General features: G+C 42.4%; 1 protein-coding gene across 1 annotated transcript; it reads left to right on the top strand.

Annotated features, from left to right (window-relative positions):
* Window positions 1-5906: 5906 nt before the first annotated feature.
* IDH2 (isocitrate dehydrogenase (NADP(+)) 2) lies at window positions 5907-27716 on the top strand. The gene is made up of 11 exons (XM_069098625.1): window positions 5907-6125; window positions 17743-17834; window positions 19656-19821; window positions 22534-22694; window positions 22791-22934; window positions 23503-23639; window positions 23879-24030; window positions 25554-25666; window positions 25960-26057; window positions 26557-26649; window positions 27597-27716. Exons 1-11 carry the CDS (start codon window positions 6002-6004, stop codon window positions 27682-27684), a joined length of 1368 nt encoding a protein of 455 aa, XP_068954726.1. The 5' UTR covers window positions 5907-6001; the 3' UTR covers window positions 27685-27716.
* The last annotated feature ends 90 nt before the right edge of the window (window positions 27717-27806 follow it).

Here is a 27806-nt window from a genome sequence, read left to right as displayed (position 1 = left end):
ATTCTCCTGGTTCTGCTCACTTCACTCAGCATCAGTTCATGTAAATCTTTCCAGGTTTTTCTGAAGTCCACCTGCTCATCATTTCTTTCAATAAGCATTTTTTGAAGATCTGTCATATGCATGGTTCTATCATAAGCATTGAATGGGATTGCAAAGATAAGTAAGATAGTCCATGCCTTCAAGGAAGAACACTCAAACAGGGAAGGTAAAGCACATATATAAATCATTATCAACTAAGGCAGAAGATAAGTGCTTTATAAATGGTAGAAATACTACACCACAGATGTTCAAGGGAGGGACAGATCGCTGCTGGCCAGGGACATCAGGAGAGGCTTCATAAAGTGGCTGACCTGTAGATAGTCTTTGGAGGATTCATTCATTCAATAAACATTGGTTAAGCACTTATATGAAGAAGAGGAGGGTACTGTGACAAATCTTGAGAATATACAAACTTGAGATAAGACAAGGTCCCTCATGAAGCTTTCAGTCTAGTCAGAAACTTAACCTAGTATAGTGGAAAGTTTGTTATGCCTGGAGCCATGAGAGACCTAGGCTCAAATTCTATTTTCCCTTTTACTAGCTATGTGATCATACGTATAACCTATCTGAGGTCATTCTCCTTTTCTATATTATTGTTGTTCATCCTTCGTTCTCAAAGAGGACCAATGAAAATAGGATGGTGATGTCTTGACTTGCAAATGAACTGGATTTGAGTGAGGCAGGGCTGTGCAAAATCCTCGGCCTCACTCTCCTCTCCAGAGTCATCAGAGTCCAGGGACAAGACATTGGTCAGGACAGTGGTGCTGGTCCTGGATGCAATGGGAGACCTTGACCTTTTTTTTTTCTTTTTTGGAGGGGGGAAGGTAGGGCAATTGAGGTTAAGTGACTTGCCCAAGGTCACACAGCTAGTTTTTTTTTGTATTGCGTGTCTGAGGCTGGATTTGAACTCAGGTCCTTCTGACTCCAGGGTCGGTGCTCTATTTACTGTGCCACCTAGCCGACCCGACGTTGGCTTTTTTAAGCTAGGTGCTTCCCAGGTCTCATTTTGTCTGAGGCAACACCCATTCAGTAATTAAAGGCTAGGTGAGAATTGAGGCAAAAGATGGCCTAATTTGCTTTCACAAAAGAATCAGTCTGGGATTGGAAAACTGTCAGTATTATCTAAACAATAGTAGTAATATCTAACTCACAAGGTTATTATGAAGATCAAATGAGAAAAATAAATGTAAAACATTTTATAAGATGTAAAATTCTGTATTAATGCTGGCAATTGATAGGGAGCTAAGACACAAAAGTCTTATTCCTCCATCAAAGGCCTCCTTCCATACTCTGAGGTTAGCAGGTATCAGCAGAACATAAGTTCTGGTTATTGCTTTGTTGTTGTTCAGTCATGTCTGACTCTGTGATGCCATTGGGGTTATCAAATTGGAAACGCTTTGTGGAGTATGGCCTAGAACAGAATGTATACACACATACATATACATATATGTATATTTATGTATGTCTGTATATATATATATGTGTGTGTATATATACATATATGCTTATGTATATGTGTATATATGTATGTGTGTATTATATGTATGCTATGGGAGAATATGTTGTTTTTACAGCCTCTGGAGAGAATGTCTAATAGAAGACAGTGGTTAATTGTCAAATCTTATGGAGAGGTAAAGGAAGATGGAGACTGGGGAAAAAAACATTGGATTTGGTCATTAGGAAGTTATTTGTGATTTTAGAGAGAGTAATCGCAATAGAATTGTGGGGCAGAAACCAAATTGCAAAGGATTAAAGACAGAGTATTACTGATGTAATGGAGCCACTGAAAGGAGTCAATGTTTTAAAATAGTTTGGTCATGAAAGATAAGATGGTAGCAGAAGAGAGCAGAAGAGTCAAGAGAAGGCTTGGATTGAAGAGATTTGAATATGTTTGCAGTCAGACAGGAAAAAGACAGTGAAGAGGGAAAGATTAAACATATATAAGCTACACTATAAAGCAGTAGCCATCAAAACTATTTGGTACTGGTTAAAACATAGAAAAGTAGAGCAACAAACAAGAAAAAACACAAAGCAAAGGAACTTAACAGCCCAGTATTTGATAGATTCAAGAACACAAGATACTAGGAAAAGGAGTCTCTATTTGACAGGAACTACTAAGAAAACTACAAATAAATTTGGCAGAATAAACTTAGGTCAACACTTTTACCATATGACACACAAAAATTCCAAATTGTTTATGGGCTCTAAACATAAAAGGTCACATCATTTAAAGAAAAAATTATAGTTTAGAAGAAGGTTTTTTGGTTAGATTTATAGTGAAACAAGGCATATAAGTGATCACAAAAGGCGAAATAGACACTTCAATTATATACAATTTTAAAAGTTTTTGTGTCAACTAAATCAAAGCTACAAAAATAAAAAGAAAAATGGTTATATGGGAGAGACAAAGTCTTTGCATCAAAAATCTTAGATAAAAGTCTGATAGACAGTATATGCAGAAGATTGGCACATTAGTATAAGACTCCAATAGAAAAATGGTAGAAGATTTGAATGAAACATGTTTTCCAATAGACATAATAGTAAAAAAAAAATCAACAAATGGTTTCAAAAAGAAGTACAAAATATTAATGATTACACTTTAAATAGTTAATGAGAGAAATGCAATTTAAAATAACTTTTGTCCTACTTCACACTCACAAAAGTAGCAAAGATTTTTTTATAGGAGCTGTGGTTTCATTGGTATTTGAAAGTGAGGAATGTCTTCTATTAATGTGATTTAGAGCCTCCTCTACAACTTAAGAGTATTAGAATGTTTCCTGGGGCAATGAAATTTTAAGTGACTTGCTCAGGATTTTAGAAGTGGAACTTGAACTCAGGTCTTCTCAACTCTGAAAAAGACTTTCCATTCATTTCATCATACTTCCTTTGCCCAGATGACAAAAGATGAAAATAGTCATTGTTGAAAGGTCTGTGGTAATACTAACACTGTTGTCTATTGATAGAGCTGTGAGTTGGTTCAATCATTCTGAAAAATAATTTGGACTTATTTTGGAAAAGTCACTGACTTCTTCATATCCTTTGATCCCACAATCCTGCTACTGAGCATGTACCCCAAGAAGGTCAAAGACAAAAATAAAGGCTCCAATATGCCAAAATATCCACAATAGCACTCTTTGTGTTTCTAAAGCACAACCCTTTCTCTCAAGACAAAACAAAACAGAAACAAAGTAGATGCCCATAGATTCAGGAATGGTTGAACTGATTGTAGTATCTGAATTTAATGAAATACTATTTTGATGTAAGAGATAATGAATATTATGAATTTTTTAAAAAAGGAAATTGTTGTAAATCATAAACAGAGTGAATTAAACAGAACCAAGAAGGAAAACATATATAATACCCACAATGATGTTAAAAGAAACAACAGTAGACTAGGTGGTGCAGTGAGTAAAAAAGCGCTGGCCCCAGAGTCAGGAGAATCTGAGTTCCCTACAGGCATCAGACACTTAACACAAAAAACTAGCTGTGTAACCTTGGGCAAGTTACTTATACCCCATTGCCCTCCAAAAGGCAAAAAAAAAAAAAAAAAAAAGAAACAACACTACAGGGCAGATTTGCCTTGATAAATTATAAAACCAATCTTCTTAGTACTAGAGAACAGATTAAGAAACATACCTCCTTCCTGAATAACTATGGGTATAGATTGTTGTATCTACCATCAGATACTTCCTCTGTGCTTGTTGGCTTTACTTAAATGGTTTTAATGCGAATGTTCTGTGGGTTAGCAGGTATATTGGAAATGATTATCGTATAAAGAATGAATGCATTGATAAAAATCCTTTTTATTTTTAAGGACTGGACTTGGTATGGGAAAGTCCCTCCACTGCGGCAGATCAGGCACTTGCTCTGAAATTTATAGTGTTAAGAGAGTTGCCTACATCCTCATTTCACATATGAGGAAACTGAGGGTCATGGAAATTAAGCAACTCGACCCAGTGCCTACCACTAGTATAAATCAGGACAAGATCTGAACTCAGGTCCTTTTGACTCTGACATTGACTCTTTATCCACTATTAATAGAACTTAAAGAAAATGCATAAGCAAGTAGGGAAGATAGCTGAAGCAAGGTCTTGGGGTGGAGGGGGAGGTAAGAGGGAAATGAGTTCAAGTAAAGGGATCAGTCTTAGAGGGGTATAGAGATTCCTTTTCTGTAACCAAAAGAACTAAGGTGGAAGGGGGTGGGGCAGAGGGAGGAAAAGAGGAACAAAGAGCTCATATTAGAGATGGTGTCAATATCCTTAGTGAAATAGGAAACTAAATCATGTGCTGTAGGATAAACAGAATTTCAATAAGCAGAGATGGTAAAGTAGGGGTATGGGCATTCCAGGCAGAAGGAATAGCATGATCAAAGGCATGGATGTGGGAAAGCACAGAGTGTACCCTGGGAATATCAAGTGAAATATTCTTTGGCTGTACCAAAGGGCATATATAAGGGACTGTTGGGGATTCCTGCAATTTAATTCAACAAACATGTATGAAGATTTATTAACACTTATGAAGATAGGGTTGAAAAGGCAAGTTGGAGCTATATTATGGAGGGCCATGAATATTAAAACAAGTGATATAATCAGAAATTAGAGACCATCTAGGCCAAGGGCCTCCTTACAGATGAAGAAAATATGGATCAAAGAAGTTAATCGACTTGCCAAGCCAATAGCCAAGCTCATTGCTATAGCAATGTGGTCCTGGAATAACCTGGAAATCAGTCACAAGAGGTAGGACCTGCCTGGGTAAGGATTTTGCCCCAAACTGATTAGAAAGTGTTTTTGTGTTTCTGGCTCAACTCAGGGTTTTCTAGTCCTGGCACCTCTGAACCGCAGGTCCCCTCCTGTGGTGTGGCCCCAAGGACAGGCGGCTCCCTATTCATCCTAGACCTAGATAGATTAGGCTACATCCTGGCCCTGGTGCTCCCTTTGGACCCCAAAGCCAACACAGTAGCTCACCTTGGGAGCCGTTCAATTTGCTCTGCTTTGATGTTGTTTATCCAAGGTCATATAGAGTAACTCCATCTGGCAGCATCTAGAGGGGGGGGGGGGGGGGGGGGGGGGGGGGGGGCCGGGAAGGACAGCGTCCACAACTTCGGGTTTGATAAGAAAGGTGGAATAAGAGGGAGATGCAAAAGCATCTTTAAGGAAGAAAGCAGGCAGCTGGAGCGCGTCTACCCAGGAAGATGAAGGTCTATGCCACTAAGTAAAACCTTTTTTTTTCCCCCCAGAGGTAGCCTCACCCCTTGCCGGTCTCTAATTTCAAGAAACTACTAGAAGAGAGAATGTTTTCTCTTTGGCAGGCGATGGAGTAGGAATGGGGGCCCCAGGAGCCGGTGATGCACTAATTTGGGGACACGTTTTTTGTAAAATATAACTTATGATCACCTTCATTATACCCTGTAGACAGCGACAATATATGTGTGCGCACACACATCTATTTCCCCCCAGATTTGTTTTAAAATAAGCATTGTTTTCCAGCTGATTCCTTAGAAATGAAATCACCTCCAAGAATACCCCGTGTGAGGTGGGGTGGGGGCGAGCGTTGGGAGCTGGGCGTTAGGGCGGAATGCTAGGGACTCTGGCCCCAGAGGCAGCGGAAGGGTCGGTCCTAGGCAGGCAGATCCGAGCTGGCCGCAGGGCAGGCGGCCGGGAGACCACAGAGGGGAAGCTGCGCCTTCCCCCGGCCCCCGATTCCCAGGCCCGACCACCGCCCGCCGTGAACGTTTCCAGTGAGCGTCTGAGCTCTCCTCGGTCACGGAAGCGCGGGATCCCCGCGCCCCAAGCCAGGCTCCGCCCCGGTCCCCGAGCCCGCTGCCCAATGGGTAGCCGAGGCTGTGCGCGTCCCTCCTCCCTCCCACTCTGCTAGCTGGCCGGAGCGCCCCCCTCCCGGCTCCAGCCCGCGTGAGGCTCCCCCTTCCCCTGCCCAGTGCTGCGCTCCGTCTGTGTGCTCCGGGATGGCGGGTTACCTGCACGTCGTATGCTCCCTAGGCAGAGCCTCCGCCTCGGTCCTGGGGAGAAGCCCAGGGGCCTTGGCCCCCGCGGCCCTGAGCCTGCAGGGAGGGCAGCCACGCCGCAACTGTGAGTGGCGGAGCCGGCGTTCCTGGACGCGGGGCCACATAGGGCCTGGGGCTGGGTTGCAGCCGGGCTTGCCTTAGCTCGGGGACGTGGCGGCTTCCAGAGGGAGGGTGTGCGGGTCTTAGAGCTCACCACATTGGAGGGGAGGGGGGAGTGCACTTCGCGCCCACCGAGAGAGGGGCGAGGGGCGCCTGCGGCTTATCCGAGAGCCTGCGGCGGTGAACTTGGCCTGTTGATGGGTGTCAGACTAGGTGGGTTGGGGGAGCCCAGGACACAAAGGGATCGCAGCGCTTTGCGGAGTTCTGCTTTCAACTCTGCGCTCTCTACTCCCCAACCCTCCCCCCCCCCCCCATTTCTCCTCCCTTCTGTTCTCCATAGCCTTGCGTTAAAACGTGACGGGTGGGAACTTGAAGGGCAGCAGCAACTGGTGGCCCCTGGTCCGCTCTTAGTGCCAGGGTCACTCTTGCTCTTCCCCACCCCTTTCCTCCACCATGTCTGCGCTGAGGGGCTTCCTTTCCGCGAGGACCATAGCGGACACGCAGGCGTTCTGGTGCGGTGGGTGGGCTTCTGTGTTTGAGTTAGGACCTGGGTTGGAATGATGGCTCTTCCAGTTCTTGCCTTTGGGTTCTCCGACAAGTCACAGATCTTTCTGGGTCTGTTTTCTCATCGGTAAAATGAGGTGGGTGGGCTACTAGATGACTCCTGTGGCTAAAAATTATGATCCAGTGGCTTTCCATCTAGGGTACATGAAGGATTATGCCTGCTGTGCCTTCCAGCTTTAAACTCTGAGGGTGCCTGAGCTCCGTAGGCAAGGTAGCCCCTCATTTACCCTGGGGAGAGGACTGTGGTCTGGCGGACAAGAAGTCAGAAGGGAAGCAGCTGCTGTTTGATCCCTAACAGACAAGCAGCACCCCATGGCCCCCATAAGCAGCTGGGAGGATGGAGGGGACAGTCTCAGCTGCTACACAGACAAAAGGCTGGCTAGAAGCTGCCTTGTCTGCCAGTTTCCTCTATCCACTTTGCAGACCTCTCTCTTTCCCTAGGAGAGCAGATTTTAGGCCCACGTCAACTGTTTGTGGGCCCTTTTAGTAGATGGCTACAGGAAAGTGGGGTGGTTTTTTCTTTTCTTTTTAAAAATTGTAGTATACAAAACTGCTATTTATTTAAGACTGACAGATTCCTTTTCTGGACTTAGCTTTCATTTTCTCTTCTTCTCCTGGCAGCCAACCATCCCTTTTTCTTTTACTGAAACATTTTACTTTTAACTGCCTTACCCAATACTTTCTTCCTTGACTGCTTCTCTCTCTTTCCTCTGCTATTCCCCCTTTCCTCCCCCTTAACACAGAGACCTCAAAGAATGTCAGCCAGCTATTAGAAATGTTTTTTAATGTGTCATAGGAGACCACCAGTATGTCCTAAAGGCTGCTTTCTTGGAAATCACTTTCAGAGCCCCAAGAGAATTCTTATCTAGGTAGTCAGAAATAAGGACAGGGAAGAGGGGAGAGCAGACCTTCTTGAAGAAAAATAGTAGATTTATTTTTACCTCCTCCTAACCCCACCCCACCCAGGCTTACACTCTCCATCACTAGAAAAGGAGACTGGGAAAGTCATTGGAATCAAATTTAAATTTCTAGCACTTTCCTGCATCCCAGTAGTGGAAATGGTAAAAGGAACAAGTGGTGCCCTCCAACCTCCATGTTAAGGAAAGCCATGACCTTGACTTAGCCATTGACTCACTGGATGGTGAGCCAGAGTGGACAAGGAAAATGAGTTGGGCTTTACCTGGAGAAAAGAGGTAATGTTTAACTGGGTGACCCAGTAGCTAACCAAAACTCCTGGTACTTTGGGTAGGGTTCCCATCCCTAGAACAAAGAGGAGAAAAGGACATTCATACTTCAGGACTTTTCCAACATAGTATGGCCCAGTTTGCAATTCCAAACTGACCACCCCATGTGTCCTAAATTCCCTGTTTCTCAAATAACAAGTGTCCTGCGGCACCATCCTCAATAAAATCCAATGGAAGTGGGAGAATTCCAAGATTATTCTTTCTTAAGGTATGAAGAAAAATTCATGCCCCAAAATCTCATATTCTAAACCCTAAGTACAAGCTGCCAAAATATAAGCAGCCTAAAATACCCCCTCCCCCCACTACTCATTAAACCTACCTTCTGTTGGTTCTAAGAGGAAACAGAAATTTCTTTGGATTTCAAAAACCTTCACAACCTGGCCTTTCTTAGCTTTCCATTCTTCTGAAGCTTCTCTGCCCTTCCTCCTACTCTGTGATCCAGTGACACTGACCTTCTGACTATTCCTCCCACAAGACACATCTCCCATCTCCATGGCTGCCCCCCAAGCCTGGAGTGCTCTTGTTACTCATCCCTGACTCCTGACCACTAGTTGTTTGCATGTTGTCACCTCCATTAGAAATCGAGCTCCTTGATAGTAAGAACTGTTTTTGCTTTTCTTTCTTTTGCATTCTGGGCTGTTAGCATAGCTTGGCACATAGTAGGCAATCAATAAATGCTTGTTCACTGATTGAAAGACTGAACCAAAAGACCGTAATCAGGAAGTCATCATGATTGGTCATGAAGGTAAAATTAGGAAAGTCCATTCAGTTCAGCAAGGATTTATTAGGTACCTACTATGTGCTATGAACTGGGGTTCCAAATGACAGTCCTTGACTTCAAGGAGCTTAACATTCTACTAGGGTGTCTTTTGGTTTATCCCAAGACTTTGAGTTAGATAACTATGATCTATAAATATATTTCTCAAGACCAGTATCAAAAGATAGAATATCGCAGGTGTTTGGGACAAGTGTTTGTTTACAAAAGAAGTTACATCAGACTTGGAGTGAAGATAGCCTGGTAGCAGAATATCCTCTTCAGACATGTTTCATTTTGGCTAGAGGAGTTCTACAGAAGATTCAAGCATTCATCTTTCTTCTTGATGGGACTTTATTATTTATTTGGTTAAAACAAGATCCATCTCTTTGCTGCATGTTCATAGTGTTGCTTTGTTCTAGTACTACAACAAAATTAAGTCTTGGATTTGTGTATATATAGCCCAGAACTTCTGCTTGAAGCTTTACTGCTAAATTCAGAGAATTCCCTCTGGAAGGGAGGGGAATAGTTCAACTTAAACTTAGTACACATAGAACTGTCTCCAGCAGTTGTTTTTCCTAGGACTTCTTATTTTCTCAACCTGCCCCCTACTCTTCAGGACCCCTCCAGCTTCCAAGCTTCTCTGATCACAGTGGTAATGTGACTTAAGGAGAGGAGCTGCATAGATGGGCTCAGATGAGATAGGCTATACCAGGGGTAGGGAACCTGCAGCCTTGAGGCCACAGGTGGCCCCCTAGATCCACAAGTACAGAAATGAATTCAGTCAAAGGACTGCCCTTGAGGATCTAGAGGGCCACCTGTGGCCTCAAGGCTACAGGTTCCTCACCCTGGTATATTTATGGCCCACCCCTCACCCCAGGTTTGAGCTGGTTTCACTTTTGGATTATATCCAATAGATAAGAACAACCGTTGCTTCACCAGTGTTGCTTAGCGTGATCTCTCTGTGAACAGGAAATTCTAGGGGGACAGATGATCTCAGAGTAGGGACAGTTCGTTCATTTCTTCACCAAGCATTTTTAAAAATACATTTTCATTTATATGTTTTGTTTTTATAGCATCTAAATTTCCCCATATATCCCTCTTTCCTCCCAGAAAACCATGCTCTTTAACAGTTTTTCAAAGAAAAAAGAGGGATAACAAAATCAATTAATACATTAAAAAAAAATCTGAAAGTATGTGTAATGTTCCATACTTGTGGATCTCCTGCCTCTAGAAAGGTATGGGAAGGATATGGCTTCTCCTGTTTTTTCTTGGGGTCATGTCACCAAACATTTATTAGGAGCCTTCTATGCAACAGGCAACATGGTAGGTGCCAGGGGTACAAAGACACAAGCAAAACTGTTCCTTCCTTTAGAGGTTTACCACATTCTTTTGGGGGGTAGGGTAGGGATATACATAGAAAAGTAAATATAGATAGATTACAAAGTAGATGCAAAATAAACCAGCTACCAGGAAAATTTTTAAATTCTGTTATAGGAGGTGGGACTTGTTTTGAGGCTTGAAGGGGGCTAAGGATGTTAAATGGTGAATGTAAGGAGGGAGCAAATTGCACATACTGGGGATAACAGAGATGGGATATGGAAGATGGAATTCCATATATAGAGAACAGCTGGGAGAACAATTTGGCTGGAGCCTAATGTGCTTGAAGGAAAGTAATATACAAAATTAAACTAAGCCTAAATTAGACGGGAAAGGGGTTAAATGCCCAAAACAGGTTTCTAGGTGGCACTGTGGGTAGAAGTCTAGCCTGGAAGGGAGGAAGACCCTGAGTTCACATGTGGCCTCTGACAGTTCTAACTGTGTGAGCCTAGGCAATTCTGTCTCCCTCAGTTTCCTCCATTATAAGAGAGGGATAATGATCCCACCTTCCTCCTAGGGTTATTGTGAAGATAAAATGAAATGTCTGTGAGGGACTTTGCAGACTTTAAAGTGCTATATAGATGCTGGCTATTTCATCCTAGAAGCAAGAGAGAGTCCTATCAAGGCTGCTGCTTGCTTTCTCCTTCTCTTTCTCCTCTTCCTCTTCAGAAAACTTTGATTCAATAGTAAAATCCGCCACACACTTAATTTGATTCAAGCCCCTCCGTTTTTCCAGCACTCTTCATTGTTTTCAAAAGTGATGAGTTTATAGTGAATGGTAGATAATCTGACTTACTAAAGCTTCTGGAGTAGGGTAGTGACATAGGCACACTTTGCTTTAGGAATATCAATATAGCGGCTGTATGGAGGATAGATTAGCAAGGGGAAAGGATGGAGGCAGAGAGAATGACATACAATCGTTACCTATCTTTATTGCAGATACCTCTGTATAGATTCCATCTTGGGTAAGGAATGAAGTATAGCTCCTTTTTAGAGGCCTGGTGTTGATTTCATTCATTCAATATTCATTTTCTTCTTCATTAAAATTTTTTACTGATACCTTTGTTTTTATATCACCTACATTTCTAAATATTTTCTTCCTCCCTTTCCCTTGTGTCTTATAAACTATACATCAGAAAAAGCCTGACATTATATACAGTGCACCACATCTGCAAAGCAGGGGGGCAAAGTGCCTTTTCATGGAGCTTCTTTGGGGCTAACCTTGGTCTTTATAATTTTGCTGAATTCAGTTTTTATTGTTCTGCTGTGGTTCATGTTGAAGTCATGGTCAATATTGTTTCTCTGGTTCTGCTTTATTTCACTTTGTATCAGTTCAAATGTTTCTTTCTTTGTTTCTCTTTATTTACACAGTAATATTCCAATACAGAAATAATGCACTGCGACCTTAAAATTTTTATTTATTTTTAGTTTTCAACATTCAGTTTTATAAGATTTTGAGTTCCAAATTTTTCCTCTCTCTCCCCTCCCCCCTGCCTAGGACAGCATGCAATCAGATATAGGCTATACATATACAATTATATTAAACTCATTTCCACATTAGTCTTGTTATGAAAGAAGAATCAGAATAAAAGGGAAAACCCACAAGAAAGAAAAAGCAAAACAAAAAGAGAGGAAATAGTATGCTTCAGTCTGCATTCAGACTACATAGTTCTTTTTCTAGATGTGGATAGCATTTTCTATCATGAGTCTTTTGGAATTGTCTTAGATCATTGCATTGCTAAGAAGAGCTAAGTCTATCAAAGTTGGTCATCATACAATGTTGCTGTTACTGTGTACAGTATTCTCCTGATTCTGTTCACTTCAATTAGCATCAGTTCATGTAAGTCTTTCCAGGTTTTTCTGAAATCTGCCTGCTCATCATTTCTTATAACACAGTAGTATTCTATTACATTCATTTACCACAGCTTGTTCAGCCATTCCCTAATTGATAGGCATCCCCTCAATTTCCAGTTACTTTCTACCACAAAAAAAGAGCTGCTATAAATATTTTTGTATGTGGATCCTTTTCCCTTTTTTTATGATCTCTTTGGGATCCAGACCTAGCAATAGTATTGCTAGACCAAAGGGTATGCACAGTTTTATAGCCCTTTGGGCATAGTTCCAACTATGGTTGGATCAGTTCACAACTCCACCAACAAGCATTAGTGTTCTAATTTTCCCATGTCTTCTCCAACATTTATCATTTTCCTTTTTTGTCATAATAGCCAATTGGACAGGTATGGTGTTACCTCAGAGTTGTTTTAATTATGTACTGTGACTTTCAAAAGTCATTTATGAAGCATTTACCTGAAAGTGTGTTTTTTCAGAAACTTGATACTCTCGAGTCCTGTTTTTCCCTTCCCTGATGTTCCTAGACCCCAAAGTTAATTCTTCCCTTCCTCTCAGCCTGACTGTCATTGTCCAGCTATAGGAGCTATGTTCTTAGCCTCCCTTGTAGATGGTGTGGCAGGGTCTGTTTGCCCCAGATGAACTGAGGGAATTCATCTACCTCTAGTTCAGCTTGCTTTGACTCTGAATCTCTGGCTCAAGAATAAAAATAGATTTTGGCAACCTTAAGTTTCATTGGGTGCTTAGAACCTTGGGCAGTATTAAAAAAAAAAAAAGTCCTAGCTGGCTGGATCCTGCATTGGCTCTCTTCTTCCAAGTTCTTTCTCACTTATGTAATTTTATCCCAAACACTTTCCAAGAAGATAACAGAACTTATGCAATACTATGTCTAGAGATACACATCTATAACCTTGCATTTAGAACCTCCTAGCGATCTCAAACTGCCTTCTTCTTATCCTCAATTTCCTCTCATTTGTTTCTTTTTTCCCCCCAGTTTTTAACATTTTTATTTGAAATTTGAATTGAAATTTTGAGTTCCAAATTCTATCTCCCTCCTTCCCTCCCCTCCCTGAGACAATAAACAATCAGATATATGTTATACATGTTCAGTTATGTAAAACATTTCCATATTAGTTATTTTGTACAAGAAGACTTGAATAAAAGAAAAAGAAATGAAAGAAAGTGAAAAATATCATGCTTCAGTCTGTATTCAATCAATATCAGTTCTTTCTCTAGAGGTAGATGGTATGTTTCATCATTAGTCCTTTGTGACTCTCATTTGTTTCTGATAAATTCCCATAAGGTTAGAGGGCAAATAGTTTTCCCATTTCACAGATTGGGCAACTACAGCACAATGGCATCTGGGGTCATCTGGATAACCTTTTTTTTTTTTTTTAAGCAATCGGGGTTAAGTAACTTGCTCAAGGTTACACGGCCAGGTGTTTCTGGGTGGGTGCTAAGTGTCTGAGCCCGGGATTCGATCTCCAGGTCTTCTCAACACTGGAGCCGGTGCTCTTACTCCCTGTGCTACCTGGCCGCCCCCATCTGGATAACCTTTTGCCATGGACCAGAATGCATGTCAAACTAAATGTAAACATAGGCTTAGGTGTGTGGGCTCTTTTGGTCATGTGAACTCTGGCATACCAGGAAGGACAGGTCATTGTGGATGCCAGTCCTGTGGGTCTCTCAACTCACAAGACAAAGAACTCTGCAGTGTGCTAAGCCATAACAATTATTATGACTAGCGCCCACATTTGATGAATGACTGGAGCATAGCCAGAATCTAAAACCTCTATGTCATATCCCAGACTGACCCTCAACAATATAAGGTTTTTAAAGTTGTAGCTGATTCTTTCTGTTGTTTGGGGTTGTTTTTGATTGACTGCTGTCAAATTAACCCATAAGAAAACTTGTAAAAAATGAAGGAGCAATAGAGAGGCTGAAACCTGGGTTCTAGTTTTGGCTGTGACACTTAACTAGCTGTGTGAACTTGGGCAAGTTGATGTGCCATTCTGGGTCTCTTCTCTCATCTGTCAAATAAGAGGGTTGAACTAGGTGATTTCTAAGGTTTTTTCCAGTTTTAGCATTCTATAATAACCAAAGAAAGAGGAAAAGTTCTTATTTGTACAAAAAGTATAGCAGCTCTTTTTGTACTCACAAAGAATTAGAGTCCAAGGGGGAAATGAGTGAAGAAATTATGGTATATGAATGTAATGGAAGGCTATTATTATGCTCTTAAGAGAAGAAGAAAGAGACCATTTCAGTGAAACCTGGGAAGACTGGTATGAACTGATGCAGAGTGAAGTGAGGAGAGCCAGGAGAACAGTTTTTATTATTATAACAACATCGTAAAAAAAAAAATGATCTTGAAAGGATTAAGAATTTTGATCTGTGTGATGATTAACCATGATTCCCACCTCCTGAGAGAGACATAATGACCTATAGAATGAGATAAACGTTTTTGGACGTGGCCAGTATGGGAATTTATTTTGCTTGACTGTATTTACTTATAACAATTACATGATTCTGTGATTACATGACCTCCCAGCATCTTTAAAACCTTTCTGTAGTTCCTGAGCTATATCCATATAGACTTGACATCAAGAATGATTAGGAAAAATGATAGTTCTAGTCCAGGGCTTGTGTCATGGACCCCTTTAGTAGTCTGGTGAAATGTATGGACCCCTTCTCAGAATAATGTTTTTAAGACGCATAAAATAAAATACATAAAATTACAAAGGAAATAAATTATTTTGTGTTTTCAATAATTTAGTTGTTTCCAACTCTTCATGACCTTGTGGACTATAAGCACACTGATGCCATGCATCTTGGCAAAGATACTGGAGTGGTTTGCCATTTCCTTCTATAGTGAATTAAGGAAAACAGGTTAAATGTCTTGCCCAAGGTCACACAGCTAGTAAATGTCTGAGGCAGGATTTGAACTCTGATATTCCAGACTCCAGACCCAATGCTCCATCCACTGAACCACCTAGTTACCTCAACAAATTGTATTTCAAATGATTTTGAAATACAGTTATGAAAAGAAAATTTAGGTTCAGGGATCCTAGTTAAGAGCTCCTGCTCTATTTAGAGAAATTTAGATGTCATTTTCAGGTGTTGAGTAGAAAAAATAGCCTCAAAGTCTGTTTCTGTCTTTTAATTTTTAACAAAGGAGTGAAATATGTATAGTGTATCTTGCCTTTTGTTTGGAACAATAAGGGCTCACATTTACCTAGTTCTTTAAGGCTTACAAAGTTCTTCCCTCTTGATAACTTGAAAGATAGGTAATATAAGATGGTGGTTGTTGGGCGTTTTTAAATAGACAAGAAAACAAGAGAGTTGGCCAGAGTCTCTCAGCTAGTAACTGGCAGAGAGACCTGAGCCTCCTAGCCCTTCCTAGCATACCAGTCATCATCTTCATTTACTCCTTAGGCGGTAACATTGTTGTCAGTAGTGATCTCAGGTTATTTCAGTTAAGTACTTAATGATAACTGAAGCCTACCAATTTGTTTGGTCAAGCTTGTAACTTAACATGCCTAGTTTTTCTTTTGATTACTGTTTACTTTACCAAATTCCTTTAATGGACATTAGTAATTTATACCAATTTTTCAATAAGTCTACTTTTAAAAAATGTATTTTGGACAAGTCACTTAACCCCAATTGCCCTGTCTTCCCTCCTCCAAAAAGAAAAAAAAATGTCTTTTATAAATTTTCTTTTTTATCATAAACTTAAACATCAATATACGTGAATACTTCAGTATACAAAGAACAGAAAAGGATTGCATATGAAGTAGCTGTTATGCATGTTTTTTTAAAAGAGCATATGATAATTTCTTTAAAGTGTGTATATGTACGTGTAAGTTTAAAAAAAGTATGTTATTAAATTTAACATGGTGGTAAGAGAACAGTCCTACTTGTCTGTGTCCTCTTCTGAACTACTTTCTGCTCTCTGCTGTGTATGAGGGTTTGGGTTATTTTTTTTCCAGTGGATTACTTTTAATAATCATAGGCAGATGCTTCCTTATAACAGGCCTGCATCCTGCTTTGTGCTTCTCTGCCAGGGCCCAGATTCCCCTGGTCTCTGTCAGAATGCTGTCTAGATTCTCTGAGATCTTGCTTCCTTTCCTTCCTCTGGTGTGATTACATCCTTGGTCAGGCTGTTCTTGGTATTACCCCAAGACAGCCTTTATAGAACGGATTTTGTTAGTATGTTGAGTGACAGGGTTAATTCCCCTCCATAGAAGACTAGCCACTTGACAGGGTTCTTTTGTACTGACTGTCCTGCTGCATTTTTTTGTATAGGTTACTATCTTGTAGGTATTGGCCAGCCTGATCCTAATTAATAGAAGTCAAGCCATATCATACCCCTACATGTTGTGACCCTCTCAGTATAATCCATAATTCTCACGGAGCCTAGAAGTATCTATGACATAAAGCTGCTTGGCAGAACTTAGAGGAAAAGGTCTCTGAGACCTTCAGGAAACTTCATATTAAATAAAAAAAACCCTATCAGAGAGTTTCCTTTGTAAAGAGTTGGGATGAGAAATTTATGTGTGTGTGAGAGAAAGAGAGAAAGGCAAAATGAGAGTGAGAAAGAGATGCAAACACTGGAAGGGGAAGGGAAGGGAATAAACATTTATATCAAGCCCACCATGTGCCAGACACTGTGCTAAGTGCTTTTGCAGAATATTTTCTCATGTACTCCTTGCAACAACCCTGCAAGGTAGGTGCTGTTATTATCCCCATTTTACAGTTGAAGAAACTGAGGCAAAGTATCTTGGCCAGGGTCACATACATAGTAGGTGTCCAAGTCCAGATTCGAACTGAGGTCTTCCTGAGCACCCAGAGCTCTGTCCACTCCACTACCAGCTGCCTTTTGAGAAGCATGGTGTTCTGGAAAGAGTACTGGGTTTAATCAGGAGATATGAGGTAGAAATTTAAGTTTTGAGACTCTGTAACCATAAACAATTCACTGTCTTTGAGCCTTAGTTTCCTCGGCTATAAAATGAGGATGAAGAGGGAACATTGGATGGTAGTTAGGGAGTCAGCATTTAAAGTCAGGAAGATTTGGGGCAACTAGGTGGCATGGTGGATAGAATACCAGTCCTGGAGTTAGGAAGACCTGAGTTCAAAATCGGCCTCACAGACTTCCTAGCTGTGTGACCCTGGGCAAGTCACATAACCTTAGTTACCTCCTAAAACAAAACAAAACAAAAAAATAAAGTGGGCGGCCAGGTGGCTCAGCGAGTAAGAGCACCGGCTCCAGTGTCAGGATGACCTGGAGATCGAATCCCGGGCTCAGATACTCAGCACCACACCCAGAAATAACTGGCCCTGTAATCTTGAGCAAGTTACTTAACCCCAATTGCTTAAAAAAAATTAAGTAAGGAAGCCAGGAAGTCTTGTATTCTGATCCTGCCTCTGACTAGGTTCTTATAGAATTACTTAACTTCGCTGTCCCTGACTACTCTTTAAGACTAGAAATGCAGAGCATTTGCTGATCTGCATTGGGAAAAGGTGGCTTCCTCCTCAGGAATTCCCTTTACAAATCATGAACTATCAAATCTGGACCAAAAATAGATCACTTACCCTTGCAGCTGCTTCCCCCAGGTGTTCTGTCCACCTTCGGGGGTTCTGTCAGTATGAGCTGCCATTACTCTGGGAAGCTATTGCTTGTACAGGATAAGGATCATCTTCTGGAAGACAGCAGTTGGGGAATGGAGAATGAGCAGCAGGTTTCACTTTGCTCCCCAGTGCATTTGATTGTGCTTGTGTATGTGATGGGCTTCTAGATGCAGACAAACGGATCAAGGTGGGCAAGCCTGTGGTGGAGATGGATGGAGATGAGATGACGCGTATCATCTGGCAATTCATCAAAGAAAAGGTAGCTCTTCTGCCTGTGTGTTTGCCTCTGGAGGGATTAGCCTCAGGAATGTAGGCCTAGAGGAAGGCCTAAGAAACCCTGCTCAGCCCCAACGTCTCCTCCATTTTCTTCTTTACAGAACTTGCATCCACAGTCTTGGAGGGCAGATCATCTATCCTTCCTGCCTCTAAACAGTGGTTCTTTAGCACTATATCCTAGATCTAGTTGGAATTTAAAAACAACAACAATAGCCAACATTTCTATAGAATTTACTATGTGCCAGGCACTTTGCTAAATGCTTTACAAAAATTATCTTATTTGGGCCTCACAACATCCCTGGGAGGTAGGTGCTATTGTTATCCCTGTTTTACATATCAGGAAACTGAGGAACACAGGGATTAAGTGACTCGCTCCTGTCATGCAGCTATAAAGTATCTGAGGCCTGATTGGAACTTAAGTCTTCTGACTCCAGTGGCTCTATCCATTGAGCCACTAATAGGCCTCATAATAATAAAATACTTAAGCTATGATTTTGTTGATGTGAACTCTCCTGCCAGTGCAAATCACAGTTGTTTTCCTCTATGATAGTGCATGGTTTTCATGAGTTGCTGTGGCCAGAAAAACCTCACATACCCCAGTAGCTGACCTTCTAATGAAGAACCTCTCTGGACTTAGTGAGTCTCATTCTTAAATGACACCCCATAGTTCATTCCTGGGCCCACACTTCACACTGTTAGGAACTGTCAGTCTTTGTATCCTCCCCTCCTGCCCCCAGTGGCTTTGGAGAAGTTGCAGTTGCCCACATGTGTGGTGAAACACTTGAGGCTTTTTTGGAGTTTGTAGGAGCTGCAACATGTTGCTTGGAGCAGAGTCAGTCCATTGTCTAGAGCTAAAAGGGACCTCTCACCCCCTCATTTTACAAATGAAGAAAGAAACTGAGGCCACAGATGTTAAATGACTTGTTCAAGTAGTTAGCATTCAAGGTAGGCTTTGAACTTGGGTCCTCTGACCCTAGAGCCAGTGGTGTTTCCTCTTTATCACAGTGAGGCCCAGTTGGGTGAATTGGCCACAGCTGCAGTAAGTTGAGTGAGTTCCCATATTGAGTATAAAGTCGGCAACGAATGGCCATAGTGCTGACCATCCAAATACCTGGTTCTTTCCACTTCTGACTGGCTTCCATTGTGGTACTTCCGTTGAATATATACCTCTTTTGTTCTCTGCCCCAGGTGTGGATGCTAACAAAAACAATTATTAATGTATTTTGGTTTTATTTTCATCTTCATTCTCACATACATCCTTCCCCTTCCTGAAAGATTTTGTTCTACAAAGCTTACACCAAGCAAAGGAGAGGGTCCTCTGTGTTTCCTCATGAATTTGGCTTTGTTAGATCAAGCTGGGACTCCACCCCTCATTTCCTGAGGTTTAAGGATCATTCTGAATATGTCAGATTATCAAACTATTGTTTAAATTTATTTTTCTTTTAAAATTTTTATTTATATATTTTGTTTTTATATCACTTTTATTCTTGGCTATCTATCCCTCTTTCCTCTCTCCTTCAGAGAGCCATCCCTTGTAAAAGAATAAAAAAAAAAAAACCAGAAAGGGATAAAGCAAACAACAACAAAACTAATCAACACATTAATGGAGTCTGATAGCATTTGTGAGGTGTTCTGTACACCAGACACTTATTTCTGTATGCACAATCTGAATGCACTTTCTGTCTGTCCCTCGTCCCGATTTTCCCTGGTAGTTAATGTTCCTTATAACTTCCTCTTTGACTCTGTTATTTTGAGTTCTATTTTTCTTTGACTGAATCAATGACTTTTTCTCTACCTTTCCTAGCTCATCCTACCCCACGTGGATGTTCAGCTCAAATACTTTGACCTGGGGCTCCCACACCGTGACCAGACAGATGATCAGGTCACAATTGACTCAGCACTAGCCACTCAGAAATATAGTGTGGCTGTCAAGTGTGCTACCATCACTCCAGATGAAGCCCGTGTGGAAGGTATGTAGGTTTCGTGTGTGTGTGTGTGTGTGTGTGTGTGTGTGTGTGTGTGTGAATGCGGCCACTGATTCCAACTGATATAGCCCATGTTGACACTGTGATGAAGAAGCATCAGACCAAAGTTCTAATCCTGATTCTGTGACTTAGTAGCTGTGTGACCCTTGAAGAGCTATTTTGTTTCCCTCATCTTCAATTTTCTCATATGTGAAAGAGTAATGATACTATCTGTCAGTATAGTAGTATAAGTATCAAATTTATTCATTCAATATGCATTTTATTAAAAATGCCTACACATTGTGTTAGGTACTAGATATGCAAAGACAAAAAAAGAAACAATCGAGGGAATTATATTTTCTTGAAGGGAAACCATTTTTACACAGAAAAGTAAATATAGCCTATATGTACAGTAGAAGAACTGGCCTGTGAAGTCTCAGTTCTTGGGGCCTGCTCAGATTTCAGATTTACATGTTTTAAAGCCTAGGGCCTCAATGACTAATATACCCATTGCATATACAAAATAAAAATGAGTAATTTCAAGGGTAGGGGAGAGGGAACTAGCCACTGAGAAGATCCAGATAGTTATCCTCTGAGAGGTGGCTCTTGGGCTGAACTTTGGAAAAAGCTAAGAGTTCTACTAGGAAGAGGTGAAAAGGGAGTAAGTTCCAAGCTTGAGGGGTTAGCTAAGGCAAAGATAGGGGGCTAGGAACAGCAGGTAGTTTGTTCTGGCTGAAAAGATAGGGAATGTCCAAAGGAGAAGAGTGTGTGGCAGAATTGGGCTGTGAAAGGCTTTAAAAGCCAAACAGTAGAGTCTTTTATCCTAGAGGGGATAGGGAGCCCCAGGAGCTCAGGCAAGAGGAGTGGCCTGGCCAGATCTGTGCTTTAGGAAGATGGTGGGTATCTTAAGTGCTTTGAAAACAGTGAAGTGCCATGTGATGTGTGGTTGGCAGTGGTGGATATGGATGGAACAGCAGCATTTTACCAGACCAACCATCACATAAAAGTGAGAAGTCATTTTGTCTTTCTGGGAACTTGTTAAGAAAAATAAAATTTTGGGGCAGCTAGGTGGCGCAGTGAATAGAGCACTGGCCCTGGAGTCAGGAGGACCTGGGTTCGATCCGGCCTCAGACACTTAACACACACACAAAACTAGCTGTGTGACCTTGGGCAAGTCACTTAACCCCAATTGCCCTCCCCAAAAAAGCAAGAAAAAGAAAAATAAAATTTTGCTGCTGACAGGGACATTTGTGGAATATCGAGTCCAACCCTTCCATTTTACAGGTGAGGAAACTGATGCTGAAGAAGGGTGGATGACTTGCTTACAAAAACTAGTTAATGGTAAAGCTGGTACTAGAAACTCAGGCTTCTGATTTCTCATTCAGCGTGCATTCCATCATATGTTGTTTATACCTAGGAGTGGTGATAATAGCTATTAATAATCATAATAACATGACAGAACCTTCTTTTATTCAGCCACTTGCTCTGTCGCTGGTGTTTCATTTTGCTTACTTATGGTGACCTTTTATAGTCCTCTTTCTGTAATTAATTGTATTACTCTTGTATGTATTCTGTAGATGCTATTGTCTCCTCTTCTATTAGAGTATATATATATATTATATTAGATATATAGAAGATATGTTATTACTGTATTACATTATAGGAATATAAGTTCTTTGAGAGTAGATATTGTTTCATTTGTCTTTTTATCCCTTTGTTGTTCAGTCATGAGTTAACTCTTAATGGCCCTGTGGACCATAGTGTCTGCCGGGTTTTCTTGGCAAAAATACTGGAGTGGTTTGCCATTTCCTTCTCCAGTGGATTAAGACAAACAGAGGTTAAGGGACTTGTCCAGGGTCACACAGCTAGTATGTGTCTGAGGCTGGATTTGAACTCAGGTCTACTTGACTCCAGGTCCAGTGTTCTGTCCATTGAACTACTTAGCTACCTCCTTTGGATCGCCTAGTGCCTAATAAAGAATAGGTGCTTAATAAGTGCTTGCTGATTAAGTCTTTGTCTAGATTAATAGTATGTATGTAAAAGCTATATTTTAGTGTTCTTGGTAAATGTCTTATTCGTTCCTTGTTGAATTAAGAAAGCCAATAAGGCAACAGTTGTGACTGTGACTTCTTGTTCTCTCCCCATGATCATGCACCTCAGGTCTTAAGGATATTTCCTGGGTTCTATAAAATGCTATACTTATATAAATAGAAGAATTTCAGGAAGTTTGCAGCTCCCACCCCCTCAAGGTGTATGTATACCCCACCTGACTTCACTTGTTCCCCACCCACCTAATCCATTGCTTTAATATCTCTACTCACTTATTTTTCCTATACCCTTCTGTCCAAGATAGAATGATTCCTTCCTTGCCTATGATTCCAGGAAGTTGCATGGTGATTGAAAGACCCTTGACTTTAGGGTCAGGGGATATGGGCTTTATATCTCAGCCCTATAACCTACTAGCACGGCCAAGTCCCTTTACATTCCCAGGCCTTTGTTTCCTCATATATAAAATGGGACTATGGGGAGAGAGTATAGATAGATCAGATGATCCTTCAATTGCCTTCCAGCTCTGACTTTATAATCCCATCCTTTGTTACAAAAACCTTCCTGCTAGTTAGGTTTGGCCAAACTGGTTTTAGCTGGAAAATGTTGGGTAGAATGGGTTGGCCTGTAATGGCCACAATCTCCCAGCTGTTTATTTTGGCTTTTCTACAGAATTCAAGCTAAAAAAGATGTGGAAAAGCCCCAACGGGACTATAAGGAACATTTTAGGGGGAACAGTATTCAGGGAACCTATCATCTGCAAGAACATCCCCCGCCTTGTTCCTGGTTGGACGAAGCCCATCACGATCGGCAGGCATGCACATGGCGATCAGGTGGGTATGCAGGGGAAAGTAGAGGTTGGAGCAGTCCAGTAGGAGGTTGTCTGTTCTTGGTGCCCAGGTGACTCAGTTGTGTTTTTCCTTCTCTAGTACAAGGCCACTGACTTTGTTGTAGACAAGGCGGGCACTTTCAAGATGGTGTTTACTCCAAAAGACGGCAGTGGCGTAAAGGAATGGGAAGTGTACAACTTTCCTGCTGGAGGTGTGGGCATGGGCATGTACAACACTGATGAGGTAAGAGCCACTCCTCAGGATGAACTCCGCCCAAGCTATTCTCTTCACTTTACTGTCTTTTGGTCCCTTGTTGCTTCTTTCCTTCCATTTTACGATGAAGAAATTGAGGCCTAGAGAGATTAAGTTGTTTGCTCAGGGTCATTAAGGTAGTATACATCAGATGCAGGATTTGAATCCAGGTTCTGACCCCAGAGCACATGCTTTTCCCATTGAACCATGTTGCCTCCCCGGTCAGATTTAGGGGTTTGACAATTCTTGACCAAAGATGGAGAGAGACTCTGAATACATGAAATACAAGAATATATTTTTCCTAAAGTAAGGATTTTCTTTCTGTCATAGTCCAGGGTAGAGTAGGTATGAGTGGGGTGTGAAGGAGAACTCCTATTGTTACCAGGAAACATAAGCTAAATCACAGTTCTCAGACATCCAGAATCTTAGTTTCCAATTGCAAACATACAAATGCTTTGGGCCTGCAGGGTGAAAGGGGAATTACTGGTATGGTTCAGTTCTGAACAGAACAGTACCTGCCCAGAAGCCCAAGCTGAGGGGCTGATCTTTGTTCTTGCAGTCTATCTCGGGTTTTGCACATAGCTGCTTCCAGTATGCCATCCAGAAGAAATGGCCCCTCTACATGAGCACCAAGAACACCATCCTAAAGGCCTACGATGGTCGCTTCAAAGACATCTTCCAGGAAATCTTTGACAAGTAATGTGTCTCTCTGAGCTGTCTTCCGTGTTCTTTTTTATCCACCCCTTTTATTAGATCCTTTGTAAATGAGGGCCAAAGCTCTCCTCTTCAAGTCTTCTCTGGCTTCTCGGCTCTTTGATAGCCACAGTGTCAGGTCAGGGCCCCATTTTACTTGCTTTCCCCTCTTTAAACTCAGCCCCAGGTTCACTGGTTTCATCCCACTTCCACTCCCCATGACAGACATTCTGCCTCCACAGGCACTACAAGACAGATTTTGACAAGAACAAGATTTGGTACGAACACCGACTCATTGACGACATGGTAGCCCAAGTACTCAAGTCTTCAGGTGGTTTTGTCTGGGCCTGCAAGAATTATGATGGCGACGTGCAGTCCGATATACTAGCCCAGGGTATGTTGAAGATGTTACAAAATAGGGCTTCTCTTAGGGCTCTGTGGCTGTGATTGGAGGGCTCTGTTGGTGGGACTTCAGTTTTGAGAGTTGAGGAAAAATTATGCCAAGCATAATTAGCATTTAAACTCCTCTACAAGCTAGCTCCCACTTAACCTGTCTGTGTTGACTTTATACTACTCCCCTTTATGCCCTGTCTGTGTTGACTTTATATTACTCCCCTTTATGCCTCTTATTTCCAGGCAAACTGGCCTCTTAGCTCAGGGTTCTATCTGCCATCTCTATGCCTTCCTACAGATTATTCTTTACCCCTCTCGTCTCCATCCCTGCCCCCAGCCTCCCCATTCCTGGATTGTAATCTTTTCTCACCTCTGCCTCTTGAAATCCTAAGCTTCCTTCTAGGCTTAGTTCAAATGTCACTTTCTAAGGCAAGGGCTCTTACCCCAAATGATGTTTTCAAATGCATAAAAATAAATAAGATGACAAAGGAAACCAATTATATGAAAATGCAATCATCAAAATATTGAAAAAAGTTCATGGGTACCAGGTTAAGAACGTCTCTTCTACGGGAAGCCTTTTCTGATCTCTCTCTATCTCCCAATCATTAGTATTTTCTTCTCTCCTCAAATTGCCTTTTATTTACTTTTCTGTGTTCATGTAGAATGTAAACCCTTTGAGGGCAAGCTTTTGTTTCATTTTTCTTAATACCCCAGGCCCTAGCACAGGCCTTTAATAGTTGCTTAATATTGGTTCAGTTGAATTGAAGGTATAGGAAGGAGAGGAATCCCAAGTTGGCCAAACTTAGCACTGTATAATATACTAAAAGGCAGACTAGAATGTAGCAAAAAAATTTCCTGGCCATTTCTGATAGTGTTCAGCTGACTAGGTCATATTTTTTTTCTTCTTCTTGATGTTGCTTCATGTGGGCCTCCTCTGGAGGCTGTACTCAGTCCTCTAAGCTCTGCCTCTGGTGACTGATGGACATCCTTGGACAGGCTGAAATCCTGGCTGGGGATTGGTGATCAGGACTGATGGAATCATTGTGGGTAGGAAGGAAGGAGGGAGCATGGGGTGTGAGTCTTTATCTCACATACTGAAGGTGCTACCTTTCCATCCTATCCTAAAAAAATAGGGAGAAAGTTGTAGGGTAAGCATGCCAAATGGAGCAGTTTTTGGATACTGTTATTACTGGATACCAAGAGTGCAAGAAGTGCCATGTGGTCAGGCTGATGGGTCCCTTGATAGACACTCCCTGGTAATTTAATTCAACCAACATTGATTAGGCACCTAGTCTGTGCAAAGGATTGTAAGGCACTGGGAGAGATCTAGTGCAAAATGTGGCTGAGATCCTGGTCCCTGGCCTTGTGGCACTTACAGTATAGTCAGGTGTGGGGGCTGGCTTGTGCCATTAGCACAATGACAGTTGTACCAGAGAATCTGAGCTCTGCTGTCGATTGTCAGTGGGACCAGGAAGGAAGAACGAGAGGGGGTGCTGAAAGAAGGCTCTTCACTCCTCTCTGTAGGCTTCGGCTCTCTTGGCCTGATGACTTCAGTGCTGGTTTGCCCAGATGGGAAGACCATTGAGGCCGAGGCTGCCCATGGAACTGTCACCCGCCATTACCGAGAGCACCAGAAGGTAAGTGTCACTTGACCTCCGCGGGAGCTGTGTTGGAATGCCCCCCTTCCCACAAAGGAGTCTGGGCAACTACAGACACTGCCAGGGACCCAGAGCCACTGTATCCTTATAGAGCTCTATTCTCATAGTAATTCTCCACACAGCAGGGTTTAGCCACAATCTCTGCCTATGTAGAGTGAGTGCCATGACCCCCTACCTTTTGGCCAGGACTATTTGTCTAATTGTTGTCCAGGGATTTTTTTGGGAGGGGTGGGTTCCTCCAGCCTTTATTCCCATGACTCCCCTCTTTCCAGGGCCGACCCACTAGCACCAATCCCATTGCCAGCATCTTTGCCTGGACAAGAGGCTTAGAGCACCGAGGAAAGCTGGATGGTAACCAGGACTTAATCAGGTAAGCAGGGGGCAATGGGAAAAGGAGCAGAGGGAGGGGAAGCACATGCTTCTAGTTGGCCTTCCAGTCTCTCTGGTTGGTGCCCACCTTTTGGCCCCACTGAGCTAATACCACTTCTTAACTACCTGATTTACTGGTAGCTTACGGAGAGCTCCCTCAATTACTGGATTTTCTTGGTGGAGTAGTTCTGTATGTTTCATTAGCCTTCCCATGGATCTGGGATAAGGTACCTATAGGACTCTTCTCTGATGCCTCTGGACCAGAGAATCCACCTAAGAGACAAGGCCTGAGCCTGTAAATTTTTGTATTTGCCCTAGTTAGGGTCAAGTAACTTGGATTCAGGACTGCTTCTAGCAATAGAAAAACTTAGTAGTCAGAAAGGCTATGTGGACCTGACCCCTTACTCCAGGGGTGCTGATCAGGATGCTAGCTGGGGATGTAGGGACATGTCCTTGGCTCCAGATCTGCTGAGGACCTAACCCAAAATGACCTTTCCCAGATTTGCACAGACTCTGGAGAAGGTGTGTGTCGAGACGGTAGAGAGTGGCGCTATGACCAAGGACCTCGCCGGCTGTATCCATGGGCTAAGCAAGTGAGTGGCCTCTGTTGGTAGGGATTCTGGGCATTTTTTCAGGGAAGGTGAGGATGAAGGGAGGAAGGGGAGACAGGAGGAAGGAGAGGAGAGAAAGAGGGAAAAGGAGAGAGAAAGACACAGAGATAAACACACAAGCCTCTTATTGCCAGAGAGGGGCCATGTGGCTTGAGGGTAAAGAAGAGATGGTCATTCCCTTTGTCCTTGTCTTCTTCCTAAGGCTTAACTGCTGTTAAACCCTCCAGAGAAGGGTGCCAAGACCCCTGTGAGGAGGGGTGATTAGAGGCCTCTCTGATTGGGCTATTTTTTTTTTTAATCCCAAAGTCCTTGCTACAACTCAGGCCTTTAAATGACTGCCCAGTGTCTCATATTGAGAAATTACAGTGGCAGCCAGAAGCTTTCTCTGCTTGAACCTGGGTGGTCAGATTCTTGCCAGTTTCTTCCTCTGAGCCTGGCCTGTCTTGAGAACAAGAAGGCTGCTCTCCAGGATCCAAAGAAGTGTTTGCCATCCAGACAGTGAAGGGTTTGGGGGGAGGGAACTAGGGTCTGTGTGGGGCTCATCTGATTCCCTAGAACCATGAGAAAGGAGACAGCCAACTTGTGCACAAACCACAGGGAGGTGTGACAAAGGTCATGCTTTTAATATCACTTTTTTACAAATGCATGTGGTGAATGCCAGAAAAATGTTCTCCATTATGTTCGGTATTTATTCAGTGATAAACCACAGGTGTCACAGCAAAGGTTTTAAGTGTCCAGTGGATAGAGGTGGGAGGACGATGCATGCAGTTTCTTACATCCTTCCTAGAGTGTGTGCTTGGTCCAGGCTCCTTCCCTCATTGGTAGCTGGTTTCCTTTCTGTTGGTTGTACCTCTTCCTACTAGGGTTTCAGGGGTCTGGGTGAGGCAAGTGCTTCTCCCAGGGGCTCACTATCTCTGTTCTGCTTGCAGTGTGAAGCTGAATGAGCACTATATGAATACTGAGGACTTCCTGGACATGATCAAAAGGAACTTAGACAAAGCTCTGGGCCAGAAATAGGCATTGGTGGGGAACAGCTCTGGCTGCAGGTTGGGAGGTGGGAGCAGAGCAGGAGGTGGGCAGCTATAATGCCTTTCCTGTTCTCCACTTCTTTAACCTCCCTCCTCCCCCCCTCCCTCCCC

The sequence above is a fragment of the Petaurus breviceps genome, unplaced genomic scaffold (assembly GCF_028583685.1).
Source record: "Petaurus breviceps papuanus isolate PSGF00001 unplaced genomic scaffold, PetGlider_PUasm1.0 37, whole genome shotgun sequence".
NCBI lineage: Eukaryota > Metazoa > Chordata > Mammalia > Diprotodontia > Petauridae > Petaurus > Petaurus breviceps.
Note: the sequence above shows the minus strand (reverse complement) of the source record. Positions and strands in the feature narration are given on the sequence as shown.